The sequence below is a fragment of the Phoxinus phoxinus genome, assembly GCF_949152265.1.
Source record: "Phoxinus phoxinus genome assembly, chromosome: 11".
Lineage (NCBI taxonomy): Eukaryota > Metazoa > Chordata > Actinopteri > Cypriniformes > Leuciscidae > Phoxinus > Phoxinus phoxinus.
In genome coordinates this window covers 29,088,097-29,114,332 of record NC_136886.1, presented here as the reverse complement: position 1 = coordinate 29,114,332, position 26,236 = coordinate 29,088,097, and the positions used below count along the sequence as shown (strand labels likewise).

The 26,236-nt window shown below is 39.0% G+C and overlaps 2 protein-coding genes across 3 annotated transcripts; one reads left to right on the top strand and one right to left on the bottom strand.

The window, feature by feature from the left end:
- Positions 1-41: 41 nt before the first annotated feature.
- nudt15 (nudix (nucleoside diphosphate linked moiety X)-type motif 15) lies at positions 42-8,313 on the bottom strand. Of its 2 annotated transcripts, none has more exons than XM_079628882.1 (5): positions 8,052-8,313; positions 5,783-5,959; positions 5,418-5,614; positions 2,155-2,528; positions 42-573 (listed from the first exon to the last, which is right to left on the bottom strand). In XM_079628882.1, exons 2-4 carry the CDS (start codon positions 5,947-5,949, stop codon positions 2,425-2,427), a joined length of 468 nt encoding a protein of 155 aa, XP_079485008.1. In that variant the 5' UTR covers positions 5,950-5,959; positions 8,052-8,313; the 3' UTR covers positions 42-573; positions 2,155-2,424. The 2 variants fall into 2 exon arrangements, with proteins under 2 accessions (XP_079485008.1, XP_079485009.1); XM_079628883.1 differs by lacking the exon at positions 8,052-8,313 and adding an exon at positions 7,791-7,939 and having other exon boundaries at positions 70-573.
- Positions 8,290-19,817, top strand: sucla2 (succinate-CoA ligase ADP-forming subunit beta). Its single transcript, XM_079628881.1, has 11 exons — positions 8,290-8,438; positions 9,781-9,976; positions 11,840-11,939; positions 12,034-12,196; positions 12,423-12,551; positions 12,644-12,782; positions 14,340-14,501; positions 15,026-15,168; positions 15,561-15,681; positions 16,120-16,208; positions 19,028-19,817. Exons 1-11 carry the CDS (start codon positions 8,355-8,357, stop codon positions 19,100-19,102), a joined length of 1,401 nt encoding a protein of 466 aa, XP_079485007.1. The 5' UTR covers positions 8,290-8,354; the 3' UTR covers positions 19,103-19,817.
- The last annotated feature ends 6,419 nt before the right edge of the window (positions 19,818-26,236 follow it).

Here is a 26,236-nt window from a genome sequence, read left to right as displayed (position 1 = left end):
TAATAATTACATACTAATATAATCAGTTTGGGGGCATGGTTAAAAAAAAAAAAGACTGTCCAACCCAACATAATAAAACAAGCAGGTAATGTTTATTTGAGTGCAGGTAATGTTTATGTGGAAAATAAAATGTTACGAAATCCTTGCAGTAAGATTACATATGAAAAGGTTGTTGTCTGATAGGAAGTTCTAGGAACGGTTATGATTACATAATGAATCTTACTTACAGTAAGTTATGATGACACATTGGTAACACTTTACAGTAAGATTACATTCATTACTAATATAGGTTAATTTATAAATATGAATTGTTCATTGTTAATTCTTATTTTCTTATGAAAAAAACAATTTTAATATACATCCTGAAATGTTAAAATGTATATGTAGAAATTAATTTTCAACCAAAATTATTAAATGCTGTAAAAGTATTGCTCTTGTTAGTTCATGATACCTAAGGCACTCACTAATGTTAACAAATTACACCTTATTGTACACTGTTACCTAAATATTTTAGAGTAATTTTACCCATGACAAATGCTCTATAAACACTTAATAAATAAAAGACTGATAAGCCTTAAAGGGGTCATGACATGAGAAACCAAATTTGCCTTGATCTTTTGGTATATAAGAGGTCTTTGTACCATTAAAACGTCCTGCAAGTTTCATAGCTTAAGACGTCCTCCCCATTATAAACGAATCATTTATTTAATCAAGCTCTAAATACAGCTCGTTCTGGATCCATGGTAAGAAGTGACGTCACGGTACGAAGTGACGTACCAGCGTTTGCATATGACCGCCTCCAGCACAAGACAACTACGCTTTCAGCGCAAGGCAGCTACGCTCATTTCGTATCATCGTCGCGCCCGCGCGCCGCGCGCCTCACAAGTGTTCAGTCGACGGACAGCGAGTGGGTCTGTGTACAGGGAAATTACGATGCCGCAGATGTGCTGTTCCTGGCTGTGGACAAACAACATCTTTGAATACGCTGCGAAGGATCCAGTCGTCAGGGGAAAATGGATGCACTTTATTTTTTGCGGACGTCTCAGTCACGGCAGTGTTAGTTTAAGCGTGTGTTCTATACATTTGAAGGATGACTGTTTTGAGACTGTTTTGAGCTTTGCCAGAAAACTGTTGCTCAAAGATAAGTCCGTGCCGACTATTCTTGGCTCAACATCGACGACGCAAACTGTAAGTAATGTATTTAAAACTTTAAACTACTTTTTGAATACGCTGCGAAGGATCCAGTCGTCAGGGAAAAATGGATGCACTTTATTTTTTGCGGACGTCCCAGTCACGGCAGTGTTAGTTTAAGCGTTTGTTCTATACATTTGAAGGATGACTGTTTTGAGGGAAAAATCCCAATATGATGCTTGGCTTTGCCAGAAAACTGTTGCTCAAAGATAAGTCCGTGCCGAATATTCTGGGCTCAACAACGACGACGCAAACTTACTTTTTACCATGGCTAATATAAACACATTTGTATAAGAAAATCTTGAAAATATGTCGCCTTTCTAGTATGCCTACATGTGATAGAAAATTAAAAATGTTGCCTTTATCAATGCTGCATCTTCAAAGATGGCCTGTCTGTGCATGCATTTTTGTCCGTGGTACACCCTATCATTTCATTGGAATTAGTTAAATAATGTTAAACTGTTAGCAAATTAAGCTATAGGAAAATTATGTAACAATAATCCGTTTTCAAGTGTCTCGGGTTAATTTTTTTTTATTAATTCAAAATAGTTTCACTTTCCATGTGGACACGGGCTGATCCAGTCTTCGTTGTTGTGGTGATGGTTCATTTTCCTCTGATTCCGGCTCAAACATAATAAGGTTTTATCATTGCAAGAGCCATCGTTTCGCATGCATCACCCGCTATTAAACAGTTGCGCCGAATCCGCACAGGTTCTGGCTGGGGGCGTTAATAATTGATGCATTGGCACTGACGTTAGCCAATCATAGCAGTGGGCGTTAACACTGAACTCTTAAAGGGGAAACACCCCCAAAACAGACTGTTTGAATCAGAGGATGAGAAACAGGGTGGGAAAAGGTCATAAATCACTACATTTTAAAAGTTTTTTGTAAAAAAAACTATAGTAATACTATATTTGCACCTAAGGGAACATAATAATAAAATAAAAAAAACCATGTCATGACCCCTTTAATAGCCTTGATATAATTTTGTACACGTGTGTTCAATAAAATCATTACTTGAAAGAGGCTATTGACAAACTGGAATGATATTCAGTAATAAATTATCCATAACAGTGAATCTGGAAGTACAGCATGTCCATCTTACTACTTAAGGTCAGGGCACAAGCTCAAAATGAGCAAGAAAAGGCCTAGAGTGAGTTCAGTTCACCTGGTCCTGAATCAGATAAAGCCAGGGAGTGATCAGATTGATTTCTTAATGACAGAAAATCCCTTTTAACTCTCTCTGAATGGCTGGAAGTCCTGCTGTCTCAGGTTGGCCAATGGCAAGAACAGCTGCTCTTCTGGGGGGAAATCCTCCCATCGCCTCCATGTCCAACCTGAAAAAGAAATAACTAATGAATCTGAATCTTTTAGTGTACTACTGCAGCAATATTCAGATGTGTTTGCTTGGCATTTAGGAACTTTAAGATATAGTCTTATAATTAAAAATGACTCACTAATTCTTCAGTATTATCTACAATGATATAACAGCACATTAAATGATGTGTAATACTTATGAACTCATTTCTATTCAAAAGGTCACTACTTACTCATAGCATAAAAATTCAAGCATTGTTTTATACAATGCGTGGCTATATTGCGTAAATCTACTGTTAGGTTTGCTGCCAGTTATATGTAGCTATTCTGGCCAAAAAAACAAACATTTAAGATTTTTTCAGATTGTAGATTTAGTTACATTTAGAGCCTATAACCAACATGTAAAGTGACCAATCATTGTTTTTAATTGCCCCTATTATGCGATTAAAGGTTCCCAATTTCGTTTTGAAGGTCTCCTACAACAGGTTAACATGCATCATACTCTGCTCTGATTGGTCAGATGGATCAGTCTGTTGTGATTGGTCTACCGCTTTTACAGCATGTGTCGGAAACGAAACGGCCATTACCATATCTGAATTTCCGGTCCGGAGCTTCATACAAACAGTAACAATGGCGTCGGTTTTACCCAGGGGGGCAGTGTTCCGGAAGACACTGAAGCTTCCCCGGGCGCCGCCATTGGCTAGCGGACCCCCACCTGCTGTTAGCATTCCATTGACTCCCATTCATTTTGGCGTCACTTTGACAGCGAATAACTTTACATCTGAGGCGTTTAAAGACACCGTTTGTCCATTGTTTATTTCTAAAGAAACACGAAAATGTATAAAAGGCTCCATTACCTTGTATCTTACGTTATGGCCCCGTAGAAGCAGTTTTTGTAAAAAATAGGCTAACGATTGCGTCATAACCGCGCGACTCTGTCGCACAAGTCGAGAAATTACCGTATGGACAGGCAGAGAAGCTCGCAAGCAATCGGGAGGACGTGGAGGCATAAAGTCAAGGGAGAAGCCCATAGAGAGTGATAAAGTTGCTCCCGCTGCTAGCTCATGGACAGCTAATGCTCACGCTCTCCGTCTCTGCGAGATTCGGAAGGGAATGATTCAGATTTCTCTCGGCACAGCTACTAGAAGACCTACAGGATGCTCACGTCACATCTACGTCGTCAAGCTCAGTTTGAGCCTGCGCAGTTCGCCTGGCGATCAGGAAGTGAGTGCTTCTAATTGACTTCACTTCTCTCCGTTGAAACCTATGGGGTCGCTGTGTCCAGTTTATATACTGTCTATGGTTTCACCAGAGAATGTCTAATATGGGGAGAACTGCCACTCTCAGTTAACTTCCGGCTTCTGGACTGGTTGCAGTTCCACTCTGGTTCCATATGAGGGCGCTCACAGGACGAGTGCAGAGTGAATGGAGGTCTATGGAGCTACCCCTCAAAAGCCACTTTTCTCAGGATATGATTTTTTGTCTAATAATTTGAATGTTGTATTCGAAAGGACATGCAAAAAAAATACACATTGATGGGTGATAGATTTTTTAGAGTCACTTATTTGCTTTAAAAAGTCTTTTAAAATGTAAATGACGTCATACAGAGACCAGAGATACTGCTTTACGGCAATCCTTCAGTCACTTTGGTGCTTTCGCGCTCTGCACTTTCTTTTCAAGAGAACACAACTGACACAGGTAAATACACGTGCTAGAAGACATTCTGGTCCCGCTTCGTATGCCACGATGCCATCAAGCGGTATCTCTGGTCGTAATCAGTCCTTCACTGACCAATCAGCGTTCATTAGATAAATAGCATGCTCTCGACATGTCGATAACACTTACCAAACTGCAGTGTTTGAGGGTGGGTCAAAGTAGACATTGTTCATGGGCAGCCAATAAAGACCATAAGCTGGCATTATGCAAATTTGTTACAAACCTACGTACGCTTGTGCAGGAAGTAAGGCTGGAATTACTGACGACTCGTTTCAGCAGTTCAGAATCGGTTCTTTCTTTTGAGAGACAATGGCTGTGTCTGAATACTCTTAAATAGGGCACTATATGAGGGGACAGCCATTTATAGTGGGGTCCGAAACCATAGTGGACGTTATCGAGTGCACTCATTTTATCCCATAATACACTGCAATAACGAGTACAACTGATGTACACTGCAGGGTTTCTCAACTCTGGCCCTCGAGGTCCACTTTCCTGCTGAGTTTGGCTCCAACCATAATCACACACACACCTGAACAAGCTAATCAAGGTCTTCAGGATTACTAGACAGATATATGCAGTTGAGGTTGACAGGGTGGAGCTAAATTCTCCAAGACAGGGGACCTCGAGGGCCAGAGTTGAGAACCCCTGGGGCAGAGAATACCCATAATGCACACCAGAAGATGGCGCCCGCATCATCCTTACATACATTTTCCAAACCGCAGGGTACAGCGTAATATCATTAGAGTATAAATTGATTGTTTTATTGATTATGAAATTGTTTAATTAAGGTTTAGTTTCCATGACAGAGTTCAGGATAAACATTTTCATTATTATTGGAGCTGCCACTTTGTTTAGTTTCAAATGAGTATTAAACGGCAAGCACAAACTTAGCAAAAGCGGCAGCCCTTCCGACGCACTCAGTGACCGAATTCACTCTCTCGTTTTTATTCCCTACTTCAAGTGGACTTGCATTTAACATTCAAAACATGCATTTAAGCCTTTAATTGTAGCTATATTAAATTCTTGCTCAAAACTACTAAAACATGTTGTAATGGTGACTGCCAAGTTGGCGTGAGACAGACAATAGTCTCTCACATGACAGGTTTTTATCACGATCATTATAAATGATCTGTGGGTGGGCCATCTGGGGCTGAGACTACACAGGCTATAACACATTCAAAGAAACAATTTACCTTCATTTTTCTCTGGCTCCAAATTAACTGGTTCGGCTGAGAAAGACCTGTCCAGTTCTCCCTGCATGAAGATTGTGATATAATGGTAGTTTTCTTCCAGTCTGATGGAGTTAACGACGGATACAAAGCGAATGTTCTTCAGACGGACACCAGCTTCCTCCATCACCTCTCTTTCGGCACACTGCTCCCAAGTTTCTCTGATCAGTGAAATTCATTTGCAAGCAACCCATGTGTATAAATATATTAGCACACAAGAAAACATAAAGTTCACATGAATAAGCAGGAATTATAAAGGAATATAAATATCTTTCTAATTTGATACTGTGATGTGTTTGCTTAACATTAGTCCAGCCCAGTAAACTCACCCGAATTCAATGTGACCTCCTGGTAATTGGTAGGTGCCTTTCCCAACTATAGTTTTTCTTTTTCCTAACAGGACACATCCTGGTTTGGCGGAGTCTGTCACAAGAACCCCAAGTCCCACTCCAGGACGTTTGAGGAAGGGTTTTTCATTTTGAACAGCCTCAGACATTGAATTTAAACTGTAATGAAACACACTAACTGTTATATAGCTGTAGTCCAAACATTTTGTCAGTTGAATCTCTACAATTTATTCTGATTTCTGAAGGATCATGTGACCATGAAGACTGCAGTAATGGCTGCTAAAAAAAAATCAGCTTTGCTGTCACACAGACACATGGATAGCATTAAAAACATTACAAAAAGAAGGAATTATTCCACACATTTGAACTTATTAGTGTAAACATAATCAGTATTGTTTTGTATTTTACAGAGTAAAATTGTGCTTTTTAAAATTTAGACATCAAGATATCTTGAGAAAAGGATGGAAGATCCATTAAAGGTAGGGTAGGTAGGATTTATATAAAAACTTTTTACCAAATTTGATTAAACTTTCTATATATATCAATGCATAATTAAAATGTAAGTACTCTGATAAAAAGAGTATAAAAATCGAGTGACTCTAGACCGTTTAATCTTCATTAAACACAGCTCATTATTTCCATTCGGGACGAATCACAGGATTGGCTTGCGCGACTGTCACTCGACGTCGCCATGACTACCGCCGTTATAGAGAGCCTAAGTCCCTCCCCTTCCGGTCGACCACCATGGGACCTTATTTCGGAAAAATATTGTATGGTAGTCAATGGCGAGAGACAACAAATATTTTGATCTCGTTTGAATTGTGCCCTGAATTACACATATGATGTTTGTCAATTTAAAAGATACATTTTAAAGTCAAGAAAGTCGCAGTTTGATGTAAAACTGTTGAGGTATAAGACTGTGAAAATACGTAATTACAAAGACTACAAACCCAGAAGGCGCACATGCGACGTCATACCTTTTCTCTCAATGAATGAAGCTAACTTTACTGAAGCTAACGTCTGTCATTTTTTCTATAGTCTTACATTATAATCCTAACGTTACGCCGTCATGCCTGACTCGTGTTTTGAGCCAGAATACACACATCCCAGATAGCAGACCGATGTCGATTCAACATTGATTTTTAGTTGTAAAGGTTAGTATCAATCATCAATCAAATTTCAACGTTGAATCAACGTTCAATATTTATTACACCGAAAATAAAACATTGATTCAACATTGAAATGCGGTTGAATGGCGTGTCTGACGTTGATTCAACGTTAATTCGATGAGCAAAACGATGTTGTTTCAATGTCGCGAGAAACGTCGTTTCCACATTGATTCGATGTCAGTTTGCTATCTGGGATACGAGCAACGGATCTTGTGACGTAGGCTACATAGTGCGAGACGAGAGATGTAGTTCATCGAGCGATTTTCACATACAACTAAACGTTACTCTTCTGTTTTATGACAAACTGCGACTTTCTTGACTTTCATATTTACCTTTTAAATTGACAAACATCATATGTGTAGTTCAGGGGACAGTTCAGACGGAATAAAAAGATAAGTTATCTCTCGCCATTGACTTCCATACATATTTTTTCCGAAATAAGGTCCCATGAGCCGGAAGCGGAGGGGCGGGACTTAGGCTCTCTATTACTGGCTCTGCCCACGTGCGCGCAGTCGCGCACCCGTTTTTAGGTGGGAGTGAATGGAATTAATGAGCTGTGTTTAATGAAGATTAAACGGTCTAGAGTCACTCGATTTTTATACTCTTTTTATCAGAGTACTTACATTTTAATTATGCATTGGTATATAAAGACAGTTTAAACAAATTTGAATAAAAGTTTGTTTTAGACAATTCTGACCTACCCTACCTTTAATGTGTACAAATGACTGATAATCATGCACAATTAAAATGATGGATATTATAGAAACTCATATTCAGACAATTATTGTTGTCTTTCTGTTATATTTTGATAAAAGCCATACCTAGACTTAAGTAGATGAAGGTGGATGAAAAATCAATAGATCTGCTTAACTAAACTTGTTGTCACAACAACACACAAAAAGACACTCACGCGCTGCCATCTACTGGCGTAAGAATGTAAACTACAGACAGAGTCGCTGAAAGAATTTTTATAAATAAAATGACTCAAAACTAGTGAGAGAATGAAGAACACGTGCAATGCTGGGTGTCGGCATGAGCATAAAGCAACACTGCTTTAGTGGAAAACACCAGTCTAAACTTACCTATCTTACTAGTAGAGGAATCTCGTATAGCATGTATTTCACGACCTGGCTCGTGGCGTTCGTGGTCTATGAGATGTACAAATGGTATCAAAATCAAATCATCTTTATTCCCAAAAGAAATCAGATCTTTGTCACAATCAATCAACACACATCATATCATAAACTGATTTGAAAAGCATTGGTTCATGAGGAAGGAAATAACCAGGCGCGATTCTCGGAGCGCAGTTGCGCAGTTGACGTACGTTCTAACGCAGGCTCGTCCAGTCATTTGTTTTCTGCTGCGCTGCTTGTACACAGAGCAACATGGCGACGTCCCTGATCTGCGGCCGGTTGTCCGCTGGACTGAGGAATTCCGGCTCCAGGACGACTTTAAACTCGGCAGCTAAGGTCAGTTTTACGTACACACATCAGATAACTATATCCGATTGTCGTTTGTGAAGTGGCTTGCTGTTTTGGTCACTTTCAATGACACCAAATGGGCGATTCTCCTTTGACATTAGCCTTCAGGCTAGCTGCCTGTCATTATTAGGAATGCTTAGGTTAGCAAGTCTATTCATTCTCCTTTAAATGTGGATGTTCTTTTGTAGTCTGACCAGATTCACGTTAAAATATCTGGAATTTTAGTGTTTATATGGCTATCATACACACTGTAACGTTTCATGTCATCTGGGTTTACTAGTTAACTTTGACCTACATGGACAGAGGGACAGTCTGATTTGTTTCACTTCAGTGTATCTGTTCAACTGTAGTGCTATCTGGTTAATAAAGTTAACTCCTGAACAACTGAGAACTGCAATTGTGTCTGTTGTATTGAACACAATTCTAAATGTAAACCTGGCTGAATCATACATTTGTTGAGATTAAGAATATCATGTCTTCTGTTTGGTCATTGGAAGGTTGTACCCTTGAGTAAGACACCCAGGTAAATTCCCTATTTTTATTGTGCTGTGGAGTACAGCAAATTATGAATTAATAATTAATTAGCCCATTAATGATCTCTACATTGCTGGTGCATACAGTCTTTTAAAAGGTATTATGATTTTTTCATAATACCCACATTTCCCAATGTCTCTCTTGTTGAAAGACTTTACTCTGTTCCTTTTAAAATCCTTTACGGTACATAAAAACATTGATAATAAAGATAATCACAAATTTGAGCATTTTACAGATTCAAATGGTATGATTCAGATTCAGATTCATAATGGTTTTTATTGTTTTAAATGTAGGCATCAATATGTATTAGGAAGAGGGTGTGAGAATTCTTAATGTGTAAAAATGACTGGTGATGTCCATGCACAATTAAAATTTTGGATATTGTTAAATATTGTAGGCTACCTAGAAATTGACAAAGTTGAGGAAAATTAATAGATCTACTTAATTGGCAGTAATAATAATTTTGATTTTTACTGCGGCCTTTCCAAAAATAAATGAGTTAGGCAAATTATTCAATAATGATTCAATTGAATAAAAGCCACTCACTTGCTGGCGTCTACTGCCGTATGGATGTAAACTGCAACGAGTCACTGTAAGAACCTTTTGTCTTGTAAATCAGAGATTTTCCCTAGTCTTGCTTCTGTTTGTAAATATCGTTTGAGCAATAAGCAAAAGTACGTGTTTGCAGTGTAAATACGACCATGGCTTTGTAGCAATAATATTCCTTGTGTTGCAGTGTAACCAGGATTTCTATGTGGAGTTGGAATTAATTTGTATCTTTACATCCAATTACCAGGTGCTTGGTGGGACATCAGGTCTATTTGGTAACCATGGGAACCAGCCGTCCCCAATGCTGTCATTGCAGCAGCAGAGAAACCTCTCCCTGCATGAGTACATGAGCATCGGGCTGCTGAAGGAGGCGGGCATCTCTGTGCCCGCGGGTATGGTTGCCAACACACCTGACGAGGCTTTTACTGCTGCCAAGCAGATCGGTAAGAACATGTGGACATATGCTGCTGGGCACTAATTAAGGAAAATTAATATATATTCTTCTTAAAGGGATTGCATAACTGTAGTTATGGAATATGCAGATTTATTTAATGTATTTTACACATTGGAATTGACTATTTTAGCACAGCATACTTAAATGCAGATGACGTGCACAGCTTACTTTTCCGATCCACTGTGCTTTTGCGTAGGCCAGATTATGGTGTTTTGAACAGGACAGCCAGATTAGCCTATTTTAAGGTCTTGAATGTGCTGTGTGTTTGTGTTTCAGCTGTTGTGATGTTCTCAAATCATTATGCAGTCTAAACATAGATTTGTGCCACCTCTGGAGAATGTGGCTGCCCTAACCTTTAATCTGACTGTCAGCATATAGGCAGCGCCGGCACAGACCCGTGATGGACAAGCAGTGCTGTTCGCTTGAATAAAGGAGGGTAGTGTGTCACATGCATGGAGGAACTAGCTTTGGACTGAGAGACGTGCACAATAGAGAGCAGGTTTATATGACCGTACAGTCCAGATCTTGGTGTAATCTGTCTCAGAGCAGCATAAGCCGGGATTTTCTGGTACCGAATAAATATATTTCTGGTAAACGCAACAAACTGAGCATTCAGGGTTGCAGAGAGAGGGAGCTTTTTATTTGCAAAATTGCAGCATGGACAAATTTGGAAATATCCAAAATTTCACAATGTCCGACATGGTACAACTTATAGTGTTAGTTCACCCAGAGCTGACATTTTTTCTGCCATTATTTACTCTCCCTGATGTTTTCTGAAACCCCTATAATAACAGATGTTCTCATGTGGAAGTCAAAAGAATCTTCATGCCACTATTTTCCATACATTAGAAGCAAGTGCCAAAAAGGACTAAACTGCTCAAGAAAAAAAATAATAATAAAAACAGTAATATTGTGAAAAAATATTACAATAAAAAATAACTGTTTTCTACAATATTTTAAATTTTAAATTGTATTTTGTATTTGTCATTTATTCCTGTAATGACAAAACAGAATTTTCAGCATTATTAGTCCAGTCTTCAGTCACATGATCCTTCAGAAATCATTCTAATATGCTGATTTGCTGCTCAAGAAACATTTCTGTGGACACTTTTTTTTGGTCAGAATTCTTTGCTTCGAAAGTTTATTTGAAATTAAATCTTTTGTAATCTTTTTTATAGGTGTGCTTGCTGTCACTTTTATCATTTAATGCATCATTCCTGAATAAAAGTATTCATATCTTTAAAGAAATCTTACTGAAACCAAACTTTTGAATGGTGGTTAGTATATGATACCATGTAAAAAAACTGTACTGAAATTCAAGCCATTGTGCAGGAAAAGATCAGCGTAACATCTCCTTGTTAGGAACAAATTTTTTTTTTTTTTCATATCTTTGTGTTAATAGAATATATAATTCTGTCTGTTTATTGAAAAGAGAGCTTGTAAAGTTACAAATCCCAGTAGATATTGTATAAAACTCCACCTTATTGTTCCAAGCAGATTAATCATTCTCATTGGCGTCGTAAGTCTGTTGTTTTCACCCTGTATATGCAGTTTAAATCCTTGTAAATCAAAACTTTTACAAGGATGTTTTTTGCGGCATTACATTGATCGAACAATCAGGTCCAGCAGCCTTGCATAAGCCTGTCCTGTGTGTGTACAGCGGCTCAGGTTTAGAGACTGTAGGTAATTACAGAGTGACTCATTGGCTGAGGATGCAGCAGTTGTGTACTGGATCTTTCATCTGTCAATTAAACTGATCTTTGTTTGTTTGCTAATTTCCTTTGAGCATGGCCATATGTTTTTGTCAAGGTTTTTTTCTTCTCATTATTGTTTACTCTTTCTCTTTTCTCAGGCTCTAAAGACCTGGTGGTAAAAGCCCAAGTGTTGGCGGGTGGTCGAGGCAAAGGCACTTTTGAGGGAGGATTTAAGGGCGGAGTCAGAATAGTTTACTCGTGAGTGTTGGTGCCGACACAATTGTTCAATGCTTTTGCTTTATTACATTTCCAAATTCATCTCTTTGTCTTCTCACCATCAATGTGTCTGCAGGCCCGAGGAAGCGAGGGATATCTCCTCTAAGATGATTGGCAAGAAGCTGTTCACTAAGCAGACAGGAGAGGCAGGGCGCATCTGTAACCAAGTGTTTATCTGCGAGCGCAGATACCCACGCAGAGAGTATTATTTTGCCATCACCATGGAGAGGTCTTTCCAGGTGAGAGGTCACACTTTGTCAATAATACTGTGTGGTTTATCTATAATGAAATTGCTTCGCATATGATTACATTCAAGTGCAAAATGACATCACCACTTCACATGCTGCAGTAAGCAGAGTGGCCAGTAGAGGTCAACTTTTACTCATGTCGTGAGTTGTGACCTTAAATGGCAGCACTTTACTTCACCTGCCCTTAAAATCATCACTTCTACTCAACCTTTTACAGGGCCCCGTGCTGATTGGCAGTTCTCAGGGGGGCGTGAACATTGAGGATGTGGCTGCTGAGAATCCCGATGCCATTGTGAAAGAGCCTATTGATATCGTACAGGGAATAAAGATGGATCAGGCAATTAAGGTGAGATGCCGAGTATGATATAGCTCTGCGAGACAGTGCCCAGACTGACTTCTGCATGAAAAATGTTTGTGTTCTCTTTTTCTCTCTCTCAGGTGGCAGAGAAGATGGGTTTCCCCGCTGCATTGATCAATGAAGCTGCAGAAAACATGTTGAAACTCTATGATGTGTTCATCAAGTATGATGCATCTATGTTGGAGATCAACCCAATGGTGGAGGATGCATCTGGCATTGGTACCTTAAAGTAGACAACCTGCACTTTAGACCATTATGCATACATTAAACCCCATCCTAGGGTTGCACAATATATCAGGAGGAGAAAAAAAACTATATCTCATAATAACTTAGGTAACACTTTATTTGACAGTGTCCTTGTTACACATTACATGTAGCATAACAATAAATTATGCATAATTACAAGCAACTAACCCTAAACCACTGGCTAACCCTAAACCACACCCTGATCCTAACCATAACCCTGTAGTAAGTACATTTAGTTCATTAATATTACACAGACCTTAAATGTATAAAACACTAAAACAAGGACACCTTAAAATAGTGTATCCAAAATTTTTGGTTACACTTTATTTTAAGGTGACATAGTTACATTGTAATTACTCAAATAAGTACTAAGTAATATTAATTAACTACATGTACGAGTTAAAGGACAAGTTCGGTATTTTACACTTAAAGCCCTGTTTACAGACCGTATCTGATGAAATAGAACGGTTAAGATTAAAATTTGGACACATGCTGCTGTCGCGAGAATTTTAGGTTTATTTCGCTTTTGTGGACCTATTTTGCCAATCGTGTCACACCCGTTATTCTTCCGTTGAGAGCTTGAATAATAGACACTCCAGCGGCGGAGTAATACCGTACCTCACACAGCACATTCAATACAAGTCATGGAGTTGGACAAAAACTACGATAAAACCTGTTGGAATGCATCTTTTTCAGCGATTTTTTTTGGAACCGTATCAGTGAACACCCCTGACCACTCGGTGAGTTTCACGTCTTTGTAAACGAAAATTTAATGTGTTTTAGGAAGGAATCTTCCAGTGCACATATACAACCATTGTGGGGGTGAGGGGGGAAAGCGATATAAACCTAAAATTCTCGCGACAGCAGCATCTGTCCAAAGTTTAATCTTAACCGTTCTATTTCATCAGATACGATCTGTAAACAGGGCTTTAAGTGTAAAATACCGAACTTGTCCTTTAATTTACTGTATTCACTGTTACTATAGTAAGTAACGTGTAACTACGTCACCTTTAAATAAAGTGTTACCAAATTATATTTTATTAAATACTTATTTTCTTTTATTTTACAGTACAGTAGTATTAAAATATATTTCTTACTGTTTCATAATTGTATATAGGCCTAACAATCACAATAAAAATCAATATTATTGTTTTATAGACATATTGAATGGGTCAAAAACAGTGAAATGTGGCCTATGAAAACTAAGGTGGAAGGAGATTTAAAAAAAAGAAAACCTCACTTTATGGTTTCTGAAAGAGGATTGAGTTAGTTCTTGTAAAGAGTATACCTAAGTATGAAAGATTGTACCTAAGCACACCTAACTTTTTTGTTGTGGAATTATTTTCTATACAAATGCAGTCTGTATCATGATGAATAACTCTGTTTAAAGCTATAAGTCAAGTCATCTGGTGGAAATTCCTCTATATACATATATATATATTGTAATCACAGAAAACCAATCATTGTAATGCTCCATAACCATGCCCACAGAGTTATCCATTCATCGAAATCTTCTTCTATGCTTTGCAGTGATGTGTATGGATGCCAAGATCAACTTTGACACAAATGCTGCCTATAGACAGAAGAAAGTGTTTGAAATGCGAGACTGGAGCCAGGAGGACATCAGAGACAGACAGGCAGCCAAAGCAGACCTCAACTACATCGGCCTGGATGGCACTATTGGCTGCCTGGGTCAGTACAAAAACCCTCGACCCTTCATTATAGGAACAATATTCTATTATATGTGTGTGTGCGTGTAATATGTAATAGGTTTAAATAGGGGTGGGTGATATACCGGTAGAGATTTTGGACTATCATCTCTATCGCAGTTATGCTCACGTGACGTTGCTGTGCTACGCAGTCATGAAAGCTTATTGTTTGCATGCGTTTATGAGCATTGCGGATTAAAAACAGGTTATTTTATTTTTTAAACCATTGAAGCGCAATAAGCAGCGAAAGAGGATGTATTTGTTTTTTAAATTATATTGAAAATAATGATAAGAGTGATTAAATCTAAATATATCATTATCGTGAAATAAAATGACTGATATCGTGGTATAAGATTGGTCATATCGCCCACCCCTAGGTTGATATTAAATTCTGCACTTTTAGTCAATTATTCTGTTTAGATTTGATTTGTACCAATTTGACTAGTTTATTAGACTGAATATGTGTATGTATAATTTTTTTTTACATGTGATGTCACCTGTGTTTAGTCAATGGGGCTGGACTCGCTATGGCAACCATGGACATTATTAAACTGCATGGTGGAACACCCGCTAACTTCCTGGATGTTGGAGGCGGAGCCACTGCACAGCAGGTGACGGAGGCCTTCAAGCTCATCACTTCTGATAAAAAGGTAATGTCATGGTCAAGGGAGGCAGTGCTGTGTTGCATTAGCTTCTTTTTTTTGCCCACTCTCTTATTAATGGTGCAGGTCTTTCTGTTATTGTCACTGAATGATATATATATTTTGTGGAGCAAGACACTCGGGCTATAAAACAGAGAAAACAATTTAATACTTATTAGGTATTAATAAGGTACAAATTAGGTACAAATATTAGATATTTGGGGGTTGGGGCGACGACCTTATTAGATATTTGCACCTTGCAACAGTCTATCAGCCACATAGGAACGCCCTAAAAACTACTTGCCACCACACCTTAGAAACCACACATCATAAGCACCTCTCATGTTTTCTTCAGGAAAAAGTCTAAATCTAGTTTGGCTATGTTGTTTTCTTTCTAACAGGTCCAAGCTATTTTGGTGAACATCTTTGGCGGCATCATGCGGTGTGATGTCATCGCACAGGGCATTATCATGGCCGTCACTGACTTAGACCTGACAATCCCCATCGTAGTGCGGTTACAAGGTGAGCGAGAATGAACTTCACACTATGATTATTATTGATGGTGCGGATGACTTTGATCAATGGAGAGGTGGAGGGAAGGTTTGAAACCCATTAAAAATATTTTTCAGCGCCCATACTTTATTTAAAAGGGTGCTGATCTGAAAAATTGAATCATGTTATCAATTAAACTCATAAGAACAAGCACTTCCAGTAGGTTTGATTCACATGAACATGAAACAAAGGCTTATCAGAGCTGTGGCCAAGCGGTTTGCAAGAGCAGGATTGGACACCCGTGATCTATATCAATAAAAAGCTGCGAAAAAACCTGGAACATCTGAGAGAGGAAACATTGACAGAAGGGTGACAGAAAGAAAAAAGGTGTCTGGAAAGGGTTATTGTGCAGGTGGCTCATGTTTTCTGTCCTTCATCTCACTCTCATCACGCTTGTCTGATCTCCAGGAACAAGAGTGGACGATGCCAAGGCTCTGATCGCTGCCAGCCCTCTGAAGATCCTGGCCTGTGATGATCTGGACGAGGCGGCCAAAATGGTTCGTTACTCTTATTTATGCATGTATATGGGCAAATCGAAACTGACAAGGAATGGAAAATTGAGAATAATCTGCATGTCATGGTTCAGGAATCATTGACAGTCTAAGTCGTTCACCCAAAAATTACAAATCTGTCATAATTTAGGCTACGTTCACACTGCGAGCCTTAGTGTTCAATTCTGATTTAGATCCGCAGATCTGATTTATTTGTATAGCTGTTCACATTGTTGAACCGATCATGGTCCTGGACTGACCCGCATGCTCAAAAAAAGACGTCACGCAACATACTGTCATACGGAAGTAAACGGAGAACATTAAAGTACACATTTATTTATTGTCTTATCTGCTGCGGAAGCCAGCGCATTTATGCGCAGGCAATATAAAAAACAAAGACGAGGATGCTAAAAAAAAGCGCAGTTTTTAAACATTTATGATACGAGCCCTCATGTTTTGCTTGCAGAGCTGTAACTGATACTTATGAGTTCTGACACATCACTGTCCTTCACTGAATACTTTCACAACTGTCTTGATAACTTCAAGTGTGTTAAATCTGACTCCCATTAGTGCAGAATTGTAATGAATCTAGTGACGTAAAAGTCGCATTAATTCCGACTTGACAGTTCAGACTGAGGTCTCATTGTAAAACATCTGACCTGTATCGAATTTAGTTCCACATATGGAAGTGGCTCAGATCTGAATTGAAATGATCAGATTCCATGTTGTTTGTGCTGTTCACGTTGTCATGAGAAAAACAAATATGAGTCACATATGAACAAAATATGAAAAAAATTGTATTTGGGCCACATTTGTCTGCAGTTTGAACGTAGCCTTAGTCAACCTTCTTCAGGCATTTCAAAGTCACTTATTCTTGAGTGATGTGACAAACTTCCCATAATTTTACATGCCATTAAAGGGGTGGTTGAGTATGATTTCACTTTTCTGACTTTAGTTAGTGTGTAATGTTGCTGTTTGAGCATAAACAACATCTGCAAAGTTGCAACGCTCAAAGTTCAAAGCAAAGGAAGATGTTTGCTTTTAAAGAAAAGGACTACAACAAACGGCTGGTAGGGACTACACGACATTCCTCCCGGGTTAGTGACATCACCCACCACCCTAAAATGTACATAAACCCCGTCCCCGGGAACACACAGTCCACGTTGAGAAGAGGAAAAGTTGTTGTATAAGAGTACATTTGTGAGTCAGCTCAAACTTTAGCATCCATCTTTTCACATGCAATAGAAAGTCACTCTGTGTGCATCTCACAACAGTTCCTATACGAGCGATTTATAGATAACCATGACAGAATATGCTAATTGAAGATAGTAAACTCCACATCAGCAACATAAATTCATCGACTAACCATTCAGTGACATCCTGTTGCATTCTACGTCCTGTTGTCACTTCTTCTTGAGTCTCTCCGTCTTTGTCTGACTCCGTTTTAACATTAAAGGCAGAACAGTTTCTGTCATTTTAGTGTGTCTGCGTGAGGTAATCACGGCTGCTAACACACACCAGCTCTTGAAACCCCGCCCTCTGCAGCAGCTCATTTGCATTTAAAGGGCCAGGCACAAAAAGGTGCGTTTTTGCAAACCCTCAAAAAGTGACAACTTTAACATGCTTTATAAAAATATCTGTGGGGTATTTTGTGCTAAAACTTCACACACACACTCTGGGGACATCAGAGATTTATTTTACATCTTGTGAAAAGGGCATTTTACCACCCCTTTAATGTAAAAATGGCAACACGTGCAATAAAAAATAACACCTTACAATAAGGTTCAAATCGTTGATTGTAGTTATAATGCATTAGGTTTCATGAACTAACATTGACTACATTTACATGTGCACCAATAAGGTCTTAATCGCAGTAGGATGTTTATGTGGCACAAGCACAACCTTTTCACAATTTCATTATTTCATCATTTCATCAAAATGTCTCCATTTCAATGTTTTGGACCATCAAAATACCACATTATATTCATGTCGCGCAACATTGTCAACATGATCTCGGTTTCTTCAGCATCCCAAAAATGCACATGCACACTTTGGCCAAAGTGGAATAGATACGAATAAATTGTTTTTATGCAATTAAAATCGGCATATGCCACATTTTACTACAATTACGGTTGCTACGATTATTGGCTTAATCGCATCAATTTGATCAAAGTATTGTGTTTACATGAGGTCGATTTTAATCGCAATATTGCCCAAATCTCATGATCACATTATGTGGGTGCATGGAAATGTAGCCAATGAAAAATACCTTTACAGCTTTTTCAACTCTTGGGTAATATTAATTTCCACGAATACATTTCAAGTATGATAATAAGAATTTATAAATGATTAATTATTGATTAACAAATAATCAGAGAATTAATAAATCTAGAGATTAATAAATGCTGTAAAATTAGCTGTTTGTTAATTCACGCTACCTAATGCATTAACTAATTGTAACAAATTGCACGTTATTGTGTTATCAAAAAAAGGTGAAAGTGTACAAAAAGGAAAATGAAAGCAAATGTTGCAGTCCACACAAGTACATAGAACTAACACACGTCATTACAAATAATGACTACACAAACCAGGTTTCCAGCTACAAGCAATTTGCCGTTCCACTGCGGAACCGCAGCATGACCTGACATTGACAGCCAAGCAGAACGTATTTGATATTTATAACGTACCATTACATAGAGCTTTTTTTTATGCCACAGCAGAATCCTCAAAATGAGAAAAAGCTTGAAATGTGTTTTGCTCTATGGTAGGACACTGTGTTATATTTTAGCTGATCATAATTACCATATCTTTCTCTTTTCCTCTAGGTTGTGAAGCTTTCTGAAATTGTATCATTGGCTAAAGAGGCCCAGGTTGATGTCAAGTTCCAGCTGCCCATCTAACAGAACCGACCCACAAGCCACCTCACTATTCAAACCATCGTATATGAACTGAATCTAAGCCCACCACCTGAGCTTGTCTCGTCTCCACAATCCAGTGTCCTGCTCAAGCTTCTGTCAGCTCTCATTTCTGTCTCTGTGCTTTCCGTTCCATCAGTGCTTTCAGATTGTAAAAGCACACGTGTTTCTGCATGGCGCCACTTTCATTTCATCCGATCAACCTCATCCAGTGCAGAGCCCATCAAATCAGTCCACTAGTTAAGGGTTTTTATGGTTCCATTGGTTTAGATCGGCTCATTGTTACTGCCTACCGCTTTTTGTTTGGTCGATGTTATTGTTTGCTTGATTTCATAAGTGGAGGATGTATTTATACTGTTGAAATGTACATGGAGAGGTGATTCTGTTGATATAGAATGTCTCTGACACACTGGTACGAGTGCCACATATATCCACACACGCACACACAAAGTATCATTAAAAGAAAATCCCACCCCCTATTTTTTTCTTTCCTCTCTCCCTCGCCTTGTATTTTCCGGCGGGAGTGTGTGTGTCGATGTAGGATGTCATCCCTGTTCTCCTGAAGAGAAATGCACCATTTCCCTTTTTAAGCAAACGCACAAGCACTCACAGGGAATATGTGTGTTATTGGTGTTCTGTCAGTCTGACATGGAGCCACCGGTGCAGCGGAAGCAGAAAACAATAAAAATACTCAAGCGTCTTCAGAGGATTATGTTTACTTCTACTCAAAGGCTCTGTCACTGTCTAAATTTGAAATGTAGAACATGTACTTCCTTGGCAAAGTATGTCCCTTGAATCATCGTTCATGCTAGAGTGGGTCCTGTGGTGAGAATACAACTTTCTAAGAAGGAAGTGTCTGGATGTGGCAGCTCACAGTCTGAGGTCTGTAATACCTCAACTATCCATTGGCAGTTGCTAAGCTGGTGCACAGCAGGACCCTCTTGTAAATATGAAATATTGAATATGAAAAATCTTTGCTTAAGGGCAAATAGTATTTATGCCATATTTGATTGTTTTTAGTCAGTCACCTTTAGCTTGAACTATTCCTTCAATCGTCACTTGCAAAACATTTACTATACACTCAAATAATTAGGCCTGAAATTATGTATTTGAATTGCATATTACAGTGATAATAGCATTTCGGCTGTTTTTCAGTTGAAGTCAGTTCAGTGTTGATTCAGTTCCATTGTAAAGATCATTAATTATTAAATCAGTTCATTTAATCTATAAAGCAGTTCTGCAAAAAGTTGTCATTGTTCAGTTCAGTTCTCATGCAGCAGCGTCAGTACAGCCAGATCAATAATATTGTTGAATATTCAGTGTTTGTCAGTTTTTTTCAGTCATAAATAAAAGAAACTGTTAAGAAACGGGTAAGATTTCTGTATTAGTATTATTACAGTAAACTGACTGGGTTTTAAATACACAATAACGTTTATATATTTATCAATAAATCCAATTTGTTTGTTTTTAATCTCATACATTTGAGATAATTCAATATCGCTTGAACAGCTAGCCATATTCTAACCATGTTCATATTTTTTTTTACTAAATTTAATTTTCACAATGAACAGATTTATGTTGATTCTAAATGATTTGAAAGTTGCATGCATGTAATAAATATGATTATTTAAATAAAACCAAATAGATGCAAATAGTTAATCTTTAAAATAAATCTTACCCATTTAATTTATGTATGATTGACAAAATCATAACATTAAGTTTATAGTTTGTTAAAACTGTAATGCAAATGGGTGGAAATGTTATGTGTGTTTTAAATACATAAATCCTAAATTTCGGCCCAAAACTTATTTTTAAATTTAAAATGTAAATTGCAATTTATTTGTTGCTTGCCAAACAATTTTTTTTCAGCAATGCAGTTACTTTTGAAAGGCCTTCAATGGAGAAAGATGTTTTTTTTTTTAATTTGTAGCCAGTTGATAGTTATGACAGCATGCAGGGGATAACTTTGGCATATTAACCACCAGCCAAACCTCTGGTGTGCTAGGTAAATTTTGATATGACACAAATATTGATTGATGAATCCACTTCTTAGATGATGTTTGTTGATGTGTTGATGTGAGTTGATATGAAATGAGTTGAAATGTTTTTGACACACACTGTTCAGACAAGTGCTTGTGTGGGGATGAATCTGTCTTTAGGCTGCCTGTTGCAAATGCATCATGCTTTAATTCAATTAAAACAATATATTTCTTTGCCAAGGGTGATTTGATGTACACCAACCTATTAAAAAATTAACCAGTTTTAATGCAGTCTTAGATATGTGTTTTCATAATCCCTACAGGCCCGGAATACATGCATCATTGCAAGAACTTGATTTGCAGAAGACTTGTGGTTGTTTTGTTGGTCTCCCTTTACCAAACCATTTCCATCACCATAGTTTAGTCATTACATGCATTTCAGTTGAAATGTAATACAGTTCTCATGCTGTTTAGAGGTAAGCCTATATATCTCTGTTGAAGCCAGTCGCTATATTGTGGTATATTTAGCCTACTTCCTCAATCGGTATAGCTCAAGTCAAGATTCACAATTCTCAGTGGAAATGAAATTTACATAATTCCCCACCATGCCGCAGGCTTGTTCACATTTACCTGTTTATTTTCGGTGGAGTGGGACCTCTGAATGTTTTCTTGCAGTGCTGAGGCTGATGCGCCCCTGAGGCTGAAATTATCCTCAGCTTTAGGTGGAGAACCTCTTCATGGATTTGCATGTGAACTCACTGGAAATAAGTTGAAATGACAATCTGGAAAAAAAATTCTGGGAGATTTGCATTTGTCTGTGGGAACTTTTCAGAAGGCAATTTGTGGATTTAAACAATTCTTATAACATCAGAATGTATCATTCACCCCATTGCCCTATGAATTTCAATGACAAATAGGGCCCTGTGATTTCCTCTATGTGGAAAACAAACAGAATCGCGGAATCCATTCGTTAAAATTTAATTTATTTTGCGGTATAACACGGAATGCCACAGAATTGTGCAAAATGTGGATAAATTAAAAGTAGGGCTGTAAATTTAAGCAAAATGAATTATTATGGACTAGAGTCTGTGAATATTACTTTTGTGTGTTCCTGCCCTGTATCCTGAGTTCCCTGGCCAGTGACTCTTAACTGCCTGACTGGTGCAGCTATCTAAGGCCTCATCCACACTACAGAGAAACGGAGAATTAAAACGAATATGATCTCCGTTCACACCAGCGTTTTAGCTGCGTATTAGAATTGATCTCCGTCCACATTAAAACGACTGAAAACGCTGATCACGTGACCATTCACCAATACTGGGCATGCGTGTGCCGGTGTAAACGTAGGCAGTTATAGCATTGTAAAATACAGAATTTACTTGCACAACAGCTGCTAGCAAAGACATCAAAGTCAGTAACGCTTGTAATTCGTTATCCATGTGCAGTCACTAACGTTACGTAGTCCAGGCTGTTTTTGTATGTTGTCTTCCCGGGGACGGGTCATGTGATGGGTGGCTGACGAATCAGGGAAGGATACGCCATGACTGATGACACCCAATCATAGAGCCGAGCGTGAGCCTCATTGTTTCTAAAGTCCTCAGTTTTGACCCGTCTTCACTAAAACGCCCGCCTCCGGAGATTCAAAACGGGTTTTTAGGTCTTCGTTTTTGCCGTTTTAGTCTGGATGGGAGGTGCAAACGTAGCAAAAGGTCTCCGTTTCTAAACGAAAACACAGTAGTGGGGATTGGGCCTTACTCCAGTTACAAGCCTCTGGTTCTGTCAGCCTCTACCTGGTGGCAAGACTGGTATATCTGAGATCTACATCAAGCTACGTGTTCCTGCCTGGTCTTTCCTTTGGAGCTGCCTCTATTGCACTCTCGTCATCGTCAACTTACTGACAGTCTCAGTGTTATCTGTGTCATCTCAAATCTTCAGCCTTGTTAAAGGGGCTATATGGAACTTTTTCCCCCAAAATAAACAAAACAATAGCCTTTTTATTTTACCATTTATGACTCAAACATCTCCTGATGAGCAAGCATCCTGACACCTTGTCTGCTCACAGTGGGTGCACCTATAAGCCTGTATCCTATTTTTCCTATTTTCTGTCGGGTCGTATTTTTCCCGCGCTGTCTGCGGATGTGACGTCAAGCGCGTTCATGTTAAACGTTTCAGATCACTCAGAACACTTATCTCAAACAATATATGTATTTGACTGTTCTTACCTCTGTAAACATAATGTTGACCTGTCACCTGACCTCCTTGCAGCAGATGACTTGTGAAGTGTGCACGTACGAGCGAGCAGAAAGGAAGAGCAGTTCTGTTTTTTGGCCACAGGTGTCAGTCGCGAGTTTAAATTTCAGAAAAACGCATATAGCCTCTTTAATTAAAACCTCTTGTCTGCTCATTTGCATCTGGGTCCTATCTCTTGCAGAGTTTTTATACAGACTTTCATGAGACCGTAGGGTGTCATGCATTTATAATTTTAGGTTTCAGAAGCGTGCTCACAAGCGCCCTCGATGCACACTTTTGGCGAGCCCGCACTGAAGCGAGCTCTGCAGCAGACTTTCCAGAGCGCTTCGAAAGCACAGTGCACAGTACACAGCACTTCTATATTTGAATCTCTAGTGTACCGGCACTTCTCACATGAATTTCTGAAGAAGTAAAGATCCTAAATCATGTACTTTTTATAACTCCCATAACTTCATAACTTGTCTAAAGTATAATCGGCTGGACAATCATTGTTAAAAAAAACGTACAATCCATTGAACACATTTCTATCCCTCACAGCCTTTTTTCCATTCCTGTCTAAAAATAAATATGGCGCTACACTGGCTAAGGTGCGTTCAAGTCCTCCTAAGAAGTTTGTATATTTACGAGACAGTGAAGTCGTAATCAGAGTGTCAGGTGCATTCATCACTCTGGTCAGAGCAAGATGAATGTAGTTTTACTACAAAAAATGTAGAAAGATTTTTTTATGATAATAATAATAATACGTTACATTTATATAGCGCCTTTCTGGGTACTCTAAGCGCTTTACATGGAAGGAGGAATCTCCTCAAACCCCACCAACGGCAGCCATATTGCGCCAGAACGCCCACCACACAAGAGGAGACAATGATGAAGCCAATCAGTATATGGGGATGAGACCAAGGGGCAAATTTGGCCAGGATTTACAACCCTACTCTTTTTCGAACGACATCCTGGAATTTTTAATGACCACAGAGAGTCTCATTCGAAGGACGGTGCTCTTTGACAGTATAGTGTCCCCGTCACTATACTGGGGCGTTAGGACCCACACAGACCACAGGCCTCACTAACACCTCTTCCAGCAGCAACCTGGTTTTCTCAAGAGTCTCCCATCCAGGTACTAACCAGGTTCAGCCTTGCTTAGCTTCAGTGGGGAACCAGTCTTGGGCTGCAGGGTGATATGACTGCTGAATATGAATAAAGAATGCGCATCAGGGGTGTTTTTGCTTTGTTTTTATTCAACACATAAAAGTGCTGTAAATTGAATTGTTACTGTTGTATTTTGTACATGCAACTTAGCTAGTTTTATTGTAAATGAAAAAAAAAAATAACTGTCAATATTTTCACTGACATGCAACCTAACTCGTAAACGAAAGACTCCGATATACTCACAGTGAAGTTAAGGGGTAAACGAAGGGGTGCAAACTTTTCTGTAAAGTTTGCTTTGGCAAGCTGTTTCGAACTACGTATTTTGTTCAGTTCATTCTTCGATTTCGCTTGAAGTATATCGGGGCCTTAAGGGCTTAAAGAAAGTTCAGAGTTGCCCACTTTTAATTATGACTTTAATGTTCGTTCAACTCTTATACCGTTCAATTTTCGACATGACTTGACTTCACCCGATCCTTTAAAATTGCCCTAACCAAAGGCCTCAAATTGACCCTTTAGAGTCGATCTCTCTCCAAAACCGTATCCCTTTATTAGCTATTCTCATTATATTCCCTAAAGCATTTTTAAGTCCATTCATCGCCCTCTCTCTCCCGATCATCTTCTCTCTCATTAGTTGTGCGGCTCTGACAGCGGTTCATAAATCTTTTGCTGAGAGAGGTGAAAGAGGTGAAGCTGAGGATGTCTCGGCACCCCTCCCACCTCACAAGCTGTTATGGAGCGAAGTGTCAGGTGGTCCCAGGAGACGCACATGTTTTTATCTCTGTGCTCAGTTGCTGAGTGAGATGTGCTGCATCAGTCAAGCTGCCGTCATGCTATTAAAGATACGATGTGTAACTATTAACATGGAGCCGCTGTTGCCTGAGGGAATTCATGCAAAAAAAACGTCTCGTGAAAGTCTCGCCTCTAAAAGCAAAAGGGGTGGAGCCGTTTGAAGGGAATGTTGTTGTTTGAAAGTGTCTGCTTTTGTTATAAACGCTCAGTCAACAGCTGGATGTAGATTATGCCTTAAAGGTGGTGCTCATTTATTTGTTGAGATAGAGAGATGCTTCTGATATAGATACAGACAGGGTGATGTGAGTCTTCAACAAACTCGTTCGTCAGTTTGTGGAAAAAGAACTGACACTCAGTTGCCTTGGAAACCGTAGATTTCAACCCCCTTTCCAACATAACACTCTCACACACTTTTCTACCAGGGGTGTCAATTATTTTTATCTGTATAGAGTGCAACAGTCGGCTTCCAGAAGTAAAAACTCCATTCATTTTCTCCATAGGGAAATCGATTTTTAACGATAACGTAGAAACATTAAAAGACATTATTTCAACATTATTTCAACTTAATTTTAAAATAATAGTGTTTAACAGGTTGGTGGAGAGTTCCTGACTCAAGTGGAGGAGTTCAAGTATCTTGGGGTTTTGTTCACGAGTGAGGGAAGGATGGAACGGGAGATGGACAGACGGATCGGTGCAGCTTTCGCAGTAACGCGGTCGATGTACCGGTCTGTCGTGGTGAAGAAGGAGCTGAGCTGCAAGGCGAAGCTCTCAATTTACCGGTCAATCTACATTCCTACTCTCACCTATGGTCATGAGCATGACTGAAAGGACAAGATCCCGGAGAAAGGCAGCCGAAATTAGCTTTCTCCGCAGGGTGGCTCCCTTAGAGATTGGGTGAGGAGCTCGGTCACTCGGGAGGAGCTCAGAGTAGAGCCGCTGCTCCTCCACATCGAGA